General features: G+C 33.0%; 1 protein-coding gene across 1 annotated transcript; it reads right to left on the bottom strand.

Moving 5' to 3' along the window:
• Positions 1-1,248: 1,248 nt before the first annotated feature.
• On the bottom strand, positions 1,249-7,778 carry LOC114379806 (DNA polymerase delta subunit 3). Its single transcript, XM_028338540.1, has 8 exons — positions 7,551-7,778; positions 7,301-7,356; positions 7,060-7,184; positions 5,923-6,082; positions 3,745-4,169; positions 3,137-3,631; positions 2,755-2,857; positions 1,249-1,658 (listed from the first exon to the last, which is right to left on the bottom strand). Exons 1-8 carry the CDS (start codon positions 7,617-7,619, stop codon positions 1,535-1,537), a joined length of 1,557 nt encoding a protein of 518 aa, XP_028194341.1. The 5' UTR covers positions 7,620-7,778; the 3' UTR covers positions 1,249-1,534.
• Between the last annotated feature and the right edge of the window lie 1,790 nt (positions 7,779-9,568).

Raw genomic sequence — 9,568 nt, forward strand, 5'->3', positions numbered from 1 at the left:
GAATAATTTTTTGAATTTGAAAATTAAAAAGTGAACTTTTTTATTTAGAGGACCAAAATAATTTTAACGGACTTAAAATAAAATTATATTTTATTTCACTTACTCTCAAATCACAAGTTAGATACGGCTATAAATCAACTATACCCTTGGAAATTAGTAACAAGTTGTAAGAGGGTCTAATGATATCATTCAAAAACCTATAAAAACAAACCTTTTTAATTATTTATAAAAGCACCAAAATTATTAGACAGAAAAATTCAACTATCTCTTTTACATTAAGCAGTTACATCAGGGCTATTATAATAACTAATTGATTTTTTTAGAAAACAAAAAACTCTCCTCTCCTCTCCAATCTCACGTAACACTCTACGAACACTCTTATTGATGACCAGGTGCTTAAAGTATGATTTAATCCAATTAAATCCATGGCCATTGTAACGGAAAGCACTCACGAAAGTTCATCTATTTGCACCAGTCATGCCTTTTTAATGACTCACTTTTCAGTTCTTAGAATTCTCGATCTAAGCTTCATTTTTTTTTATTCCATTCTAATCTTGCTATGGATGCAATGCTTACAAATTCCTGCTTCAAGAAATGAGTAATTTGTTGCTGTAGCTTCATGAACCATGAAGGCGCGGTGGAGCTGAGGCCGGAATTGGGTTCTGGAGAGGGAGCACCAACCTAACAAAATGATTAAAAATGCATCATCCAGATTCATCTGCAACCTAACAACTAAATGATTTAAAAGTCAATCCTGATCCCCTTACTACGTAATTGTGTTTATACATAAGATTTGTACATTAATAATTGCATTAGTACATGTTTGATTTCACATTGAATGAATTGATTTTATGTTCAAAATTAATTATGAATTCAATTAATTTTTTATCACTTTTGCATTGGATTAAAATTTGTATACTGAGAATAGCAACTAACTTACTTTTATAATAACATCTAAACATAAATCATATAACCTCAAAATCATTTTTACCACAAACGGTAAGAATTCAGCAAAATCAGTTAATTGCTTTCCAATCTAAATTTTATTGCGGATGTACCGTGTGTTAAAGCAAAATATAAATTGTCTTAATTCACAACAATTTTGCTCACTTTAAGCAAAAATAGATACATAAAACCTATGCTTTGTTTCATAAAAAATTATATTCTCATTTTTAACTTTATTTTACAGACTTTCACTTAAACAAAGCATGACCTAGGATTAGAACCTCAATCAACCGAGATCAAGAGTTACCCATCAAAACCTGTTTCATTGTACACGGACCTCTAGGTGAACTATACTTTTTTAGGCAAGAACAGGATCAGAGTAATTAGTTATATTAGCAATAGAATGCGTGAGGAAAACACAACACATCAAGGTATTTCAACCAATCCTGCATCCAGATACAGTGAAATCCTCAACTAAAAGAACCAGAACTGCATAATGCAATACCCTTAATCATGAAGGAACTAGCATTACTGAATGATCCCGGAAAAGGATCATCTCTTTTGAACATTGTGATTCTTAGTGTAGTTCTCAAACTCTCTTGAAAAATGAAAGAATATTGCCCTGTTTGGGATCCTTTGAGTTTCCTGCTTTCTTTCCTCCTTTTCCACTAATGGCATTTGAATTGGCTGGTGGCTTCTTAGTTGCTGGAGCACTGGAATTGTAATAAATAAAGTTAGTCATGATCATGAAGTGTAAACCCCATATTAAAGTAGTAATCTTTTGTTTTAAAAAGCAGAAAATTGAGATTAAAAAATAAAACAAGATTAAAAGGGGAGTCTACAAGCTTCATATGTAAAAAAAATGTTATTGCTGGCTAGACTGGACAACCATTTTGGTAAGCATGTGATGTGAACTACTTATATAGTTGAATTTCAGGTAAAATTACAGTGTCCATTTGACTCCTGTTCCCAAATCAGTATTTCGCTTTTTGTTTGTTTTAATAGGATGTTTGGTGATATATGTTTTGTTCATCTTTAAAAACTGTTTCAAACCCAAAAAAATAAGAACAATTATTGTTCTCAAATGTTCTACTTACTGTTCTTGACTGCTGGCCACTTTGTAGATAAACTGGACACTGGTGTAGCAATTTGTAAATAACTTGGGACAGTGGTATTTCATGGCAATTTTCTAGGTAGTTAAAACTACAAGTAGAACACATAGACTACTGTTCAAACAGGTCAATTGTCATGGTTTTAGTGAACTTTTTTTTGCTACTCAAGTTTTTTGGTGAACCTAGATAAGGCCAAGGAAATGAATATTGGTTTACACAGTCGTGTATTTTACCTTCCAAAAATACGACATGCCCAAATCCAAACAACTTTTATATCCTTATTCTTGAAAACTATTTTGCAAAACAAAAAACAGAGGCCAAAAGCAAACAGTAATTTACGTTTCTTAAATTGTTTCCATAATTTAAATCAAAACCTTCAAGTATAGCAATGTCCATTATCATATGGGATCTACGTCAAACAAGCATAAACCTTAAAATGATTAACTGGTTAAGTACATTGACCACACTAGTTTCAACCCACAAATCCTGGCAATATTTTGCATTAATTCAAATGAACCAACTACATATTTCAATATCAATAAATCAAATTTTTTCTGTCAAAAGACCTTGAAGTACTTCAAAAATACCTAGCAAGTTGCAAAGCAAACCTAATGAAGTACCACTTTATGCTTCATGGAACAACCAACAGGTGTCATTCATCTCAAATGTATGAAGGATAAGGAAGATTAACACTAACCTATTGATAGCTTTGGTAGATGCGTTACTGTCAGACTTCTTTGTTGTAACCTTATCAGGTTTCTTCTCTTCTGTCTCCTCCCCATCCCAGACTACTTCAGTTACTGGAGAGAAGAAAACAACATAAACAAGAGAAAAATACAAAACATAACATAAAAAACTTTATGATTAATGAGATTCACCAAACATTTTGATACAAATCACCCTAAAATCATGCAAGTACAGAAGAAAAAGTTGTATATAAATTATAAAGAATTAAGTTCAAAATAGAAGTTCCAAAGTAATCTATTATAGTTATAGTCATACATAAAGTTAGCTTGTATGCTATATGGAAATAAAGAAGCTGCTGAGTGGGAAAAAAAAGCATTTAAGAATGTAAGTACCTTCTCTCCCTCGTTCATCAATCCTGGTCTTCATCACTTTTCTCCTCTTAGGTGAACATGGAGGGGCATTGTTTACACTATCCTTATTTAAATGTACTTCAGGAGCACCACTCTGCAACTTCTCAGAAGATGATTTCCCAGTATTTGTGCACCTGCTGATAGCTGATACATTTTCTCTCAGTGGAAGGTGAGCTTTTTGCTCAGTTGCTCTTTCTTCCTTAACCCCTGATTTATTTTCTTCCTGCAAATCAAAATTCAGAGTGGTTTTCTCTGATGTTTTTTTGTCATTTTGTCTAGAATCTAGAGATGATTGTTTATTTGGGAGATCAGGTGATGCTAAACTGACAACATCATCTTCATCTTCATCTGAGAAATCAAAGACAACCCTTCTTTTCCTATTGGACGACCTCCTCAAGGAGACATCTTGATTATCATCATTACCACTGTCACACTCTTCTGCTTCACAAGCAGCAGTTTGTCCAGCTTCAGTAGATACTGAAAGAAAGTGTAATATATTGGAGACACATTGTTATGTTACTTTGCAGTCACCAAGAAAAAAAAATGAAAATCTAAAACAACACAAATAGAATAACTGCAACGAAACCAACCAAGAGGATTTGAAATTTTGTTATTATTTTCTGCTGATGAGGAGCAAGGCTTGGGTTTTGCAGATGCACGGCCCCAAAGGCTTGCTAATGAACCTCCATTAACAGAACCACTTTTATCAGCTTGTACTTTCTTTTTGCCTGTGGGTAAGGGAGGGGCCTTTTCTTTATCTGCAGTAGGTTTGTTCATGTTATCATGAACTCCAGTATTCCCTATACCATTGCTTTCACTCTTGACTTCTTTTACCACACTCTGTGGTTTGGTATCGACTTTGTCAATCGAATCACGTGATATATTTTTAGGAGGTTGCTGAACTATGTCACTCTTTGTTGGTCCCTCACCTACAGATTTTGATTGAGGAGCTGCAAAAACTACTGTTGGGCCATCCACATTCCGCTGCACAAAAGAATTAGAGATCCCACAGAACCTGAGAAGTAAGCTAGTTAGCCACAAGGAAACCCACAAACATAATCTCTAATTCTCTATACAGTAATGTAAACATCACATCATTTCAATACAAGTATAGTGATGTATGCAGGTCCGTATAGAGATTAGACTCAGCACATGACAGTAGAAGAAAATTGATATAACCATTTTCATTGACTACATTCTCGACCATTGAAGAGATTCTGGAAATTAAATCTTGCAGTTAACTTACAACAGTAAACAGGACCTGCCAGCAGTTTGAGATCTATGAAAAGACCAACATGCACATTGATGCAAAAAGAATTGAGGATGGCAAAATCAAATCACCACTTTTTACTGTATAAAAATCAACATATTTTAATGCCAAAGATTCTCCAATTTGAAAACCATATCTGAACCACTTCTAGTTTATCTGAAACAAAACCAACCAAAACCTTTTCCACTAATTTTCAAAGCAACTTTTTCCCCTCTTTTAAAATGCTCCATTCTATTACTCATCCCTGATAGATACATCATAATATCATACCATTCTATCTTTTACCCTTTCCTAACAAAAATAGATACCAAAATCCAAAACATAAGAAAAGAACATGGGGACGGCAGGGAGTCTTGCTATTAACCAGAACCATTCAAATTCAAATAATCAATGAATAGACTTCTGATCTCTCTTTATAAACCCTAAATATTTACCATTGGTATTGAAAAGTAATTTTTCCAATGTATATAGTATGTAGAGGAGTGCTAGCAACAAACTCTTTAACACTCCTAACACACTCTACTATTGGTTGAAATTTATTGGAAATTACAAAATCATGAGTCATTAAATAACTAGTGGAACCCACAACTTATTGTGATTTCCAAGAAATTTCAACCAATAAGAAAGGGTGTGTTCAAAAGAGTGTGTTGCTAGCATTTCTCTGGTATGTATGAATATCAAGGATGTTAACTTGCTGAGTACTCCCACTCAAGCATTTCACAGAAACCTTTCCTAAATATTTTCTAGTCTCATGTCAAATGTACACATACAGAAATATGAGTGGCACCAAACCTCTTGGCAAACATAACAAAAGAGTAAACAGAAACACTCATAAGTGAAATATGAGTGGCACCAAATCTCTTGCCATAATTTTGTAAAGAATCGGAATAATTCACAAAGAAAGTATTCCAATTAATATCAAGACTTGCTTGTTTGACAATTTTTTTTTTCTGAGGAGAATGTCTCACCAACATTTTTCTGCTCTGTTTCAGTAACAAAGTTCATATTTCTCATGTAAGAAGGAAAAAAAATTATTCTGACCTGCTATAGGTATAAATGATAAGATTCATGCACTTGAAAACTGAAATTTTGCCCCATTATTTTTTATTTTTTATTTTATATAATCTAGAATCTTAAACCATCCAACATCATTGAACAAACAGACCATATACCGCTACAGATTCATTAATTCTGAAAATAATGAACACACAACCTATCTAGACTAGAAAAAAGATAATTTTGATTTGTTATACAGATCTACTTGATGTGCTACATACTATTACCATACAACATACACAGTTTCTTCAATTGATCTAGAAATAGCATTAAAAAAATATAAATCTTCATGTTAAAATGCACATAGATATTTTAAATGAAAGTAACAAATGAACTGAAATCAATAACTAACTCCAAACTCTGGACAATTTAATACTTTCACACTGTACATCTACCATCACATGAGGAAACTACATAGATATTCTGCACTTATGGAACCTACCTATTATCCCTCAAACAATTGTCAACCGAGGAAGGTTGCTTGAAGAGCTCCTCTGCTTGAATGAACTCAGCATTCCAAAGAACAGCTGGATCCTTGGGAATGCTAGCTTGCACACTATATATCTGAACGGAGCAATCACCATCAAATTCTTGTTGTGCTTCTGCATAAAAAGTAGGAAACAATTTCATGTTACTCCTGTTTCCATCTGTTAATAAGCCACTTCATATCAAAGAATGGCACGCAAAACTTTCTCAAAACCCATTCACTAACAATGTCTCTCAAATTATAAACTGAACAGGTTAATTGAAATGCACACACCATATGACTAGTGAAACTTCTTGACAAGCAGTTCTACCACCATAGACAAACTGATCATACAATACAAGTTGACAGTTGAGTCAGAGACATACCAAATTGATCCATATCCAAGTTTCATACAAGAGAATTACAAAAACAAACAAATTCAGTTTTTATAAAATGATACTAAATTAGAACTGCCACTTCACTAGAAAATGGGATATCTGCCAGTGGCCCAGTTCTGCTTGTTATAAACATAGCAATGAAAGCTGCATACCTTAAAATTAAACAAATATGCACAAACTAATGTGTGACAAAACTATGAATATAGTGCACTAGTTTTTTTGGTTTCCCACAAGTATCATCTTTTGGAGACAATCCTATTCGAGACTCAATCCTCAATTGGGTACTAAATGTAGGCACCTCTGCCAAGTCTCTTCCCACTAGACTGGAAAATACTACCAAGCCAAATGAAAATATCTTACGACAATGGTTCAGAAGCATATAACAATTTTCCACTATGGCAAAGTTAAAATTGATTTTTTTTACCCTCTCATATTCTCACAAATTCCTGTATGTCAACAGAGTGGCAGTAAGTAAAATACAGTCGAGCACCCAATTTCTTATTGGACAAAACTAAGACACAGTTCCTTGTTCCTTAGATGTTATTGTTCTCCAATCAAAATTAGAGTTTCACCTCGATAATATGTGTTAACATTTAAAGCAAACCTTTTATTACACAAAATTACCAAAGTGAAACTCCAATTCAAAATTGGAGAACTGCATCTAAGTTTTGTCCTTTCTTATTATTACTATTATTTTTACAAAAGACCCAAGTACCTGCAAGCTTTGGCCCGGTAACAAGCCTTACGTGGTAACTAGGATGGTTGCTCTTTAACCAGCCAGACAAAGCATACACCACCTCCAACCCACCCTCATGTTTTTGCACAAACTCCTGAAGCAACCTACACACATAACAAAAACTTGCAACTTTGCATAAAACCATAACATAAAACACAAAATAAAAAGCAGTTCCACGTGTAAAGCTTTTCACCCAATTTTTCTTCGAAGAAAACCCTACCTCTTTGCTTCATCGGACGATACCATATAATTGCGACTCAGCCATTTGTACGAAACCTGAAAGAGGAAACGACGCCGCGCGAGATCAGTTATTTGCCATAAAATGAAAGGAATTTGGGGGAATTCGACAAAAACCCTCCGAAATTGAAGAGAACAAAAAATCACGCCATAAAAATAAAAAGTTGGAAAAAAAAAAAAACGGAAAATGGTAAGTATGAAGTTGCGAAAGTACGAAAGGAAGAGAGGGGTACCACTTGAAGTTTATCGGAGACGAGAGATTCGATCTCGTGAATGAAGGATAGGGTTTGGGTCTGCGCCATTGGAAGTGAAGAGTGACGAAATGAGTTAAGGGTTTTCTTTTTTTCTTCTTATTTCCCTCCGATTTTGTTTTCCCGCCAATACACGCATATCTACTTTTTTCATCCACTTTTCTGCTAAGAGATTGTGTGCATAGAACGTATTGGTGCAGTGTAGGTTAAATTTTTAACACTGATCTTCATATTGTTCTTTTTATGTTTATTTATGTATGGAAATCTCAACCTATTCATTTATATTTTAATTGAAAAAATATATAATTTCTTTCTATATATATATTTTTTTATATATATAGGAGAAAGCATATGATGAAATAGCAAAAGAAGTTTTTGAAAGGTCTTTTAAAAAGAAAGATTTGTCTGTCAAAAAACAAAAAAAGAAGAAAAAGAAAGATTTGGGTGAAGAGTAAGTTAACTAACTATTGACTATCTGCACAGTCACAGTTACTCATTAACTAAAATACACTACTCCAGCACATAGTTACGAATCTCGGTTAATTGCCTCGGTGAAGGTGGGGAAGGTTAATAGTTCAACCGGTGCACTAGTGGCTGGTTTGGTTTAATACGATATATATTAAAAATTTAAAATTATATATGTATTTATTATATATAAGTATATAACTAATATTATTTGAGTAAGAAAAATTCATTTATACTATAAAACAAAAAAAAACAATGATTAATAATGAGACATTAAGACAGTGTTGTAGAGGTGATTTATTTTTTTCATATATAAAATTAGCTGGGTCGGACTGGTCCAATCGGGATCCATTGACTTAACTGTCCTGGTCGAATCATCTTAAATCAATTGTGTGACCAATCTAATAATAGAATCGATCCTATTAGACTATCAAATTTTGATTGGACCGATCCGATCGGCTGAAGCGAATCGGATTTCACAATTATGCTCTGACAATAACAAAAAAAAAAAGTGGATATAAAATGTTATCACTAACAATCTATTTTTTATTTTACTTTTCATGAAAAAAGTGCTATGAAATTATTATCAATTAATGATCATAATTTTCCATGATTATATTCTTGTATTAACATATTCTATATATAAATTATATGTTAACGTACAATGAAATGCTGCAATGCAAGCTCGGTCACAGGATTTCATATATATCCTCACTGACCTCATTCATTAGTTGACTGTTTCAACTTCAAGTCACAGGCCACAGCTACAAATTATTTCTTTTATACGAGTACGTAGATTCTCATTATGGGAGTTTCTCAAATCCAGCTTGCATTATGGTTCAAGTTTGATTATTATATATCGAACAGTTAAGTCAACACACTCACAAGAACCAGTATATAGACAAGGGCACTCTAGCTAGTATGAACATGGAGTTAAATATATAGGTCAAAATATGGTCAGAACGAAAAAATTAAAAAACATAGGATAATAAACATACATGTGAAGCAAAACGGACTCATCTGAGCAAAACAATACAAAATAAACAAGAACAAACAGTTTAGTCCAATGATTCTTGCTTGAATAAAAAATAGGAAAAATTTTCCCAACAACCATGGTCCTGTTCTATAGAGTATAGACTAATTTAGTCACTATTGTAACTTATTTACATCCATTTCTCTGTCCACCACTAAAAATTTAATTTTCTCCATTTCATTCAAAATTCATACAAGAATTTACCACGAAATTTTTTCTCGATATGTTACCACACCAAAACTTAAAACATTTTATGATCCTTAGGGATGGAAAAATTATCCGAATTCACGGATATCCATAAAACAAAATCTGTATTGGATAGAACATGAATAATAAAATGATATTCACGGATAATTTAAATAGATATAATGGTACCCATTAATAAGCAGGGATAAGAGCATGTAACAAAGTACTCATCCCGTGGATATACGCTTTAATAAAATTATTTAAATGCTCTCATTTAAATATAAGAAATTGAAGTATTTTAGTTTATTGACTTTAA

Source organism: Glycine soja, chromosome 12 (genome assembly GCF_004193775.1).
Source record: "Glycine soja cultivar W05 chromosome 12, ASM419377v2, whole genome shotgun sequence".
In the NCBI taxonomy this organism is placed as follows: Eukaryota; Viridiplantae; Streptophyta; class Magnoliopsida; order Fabales; family Fabaceae; genus Glycine; species Glycine soja.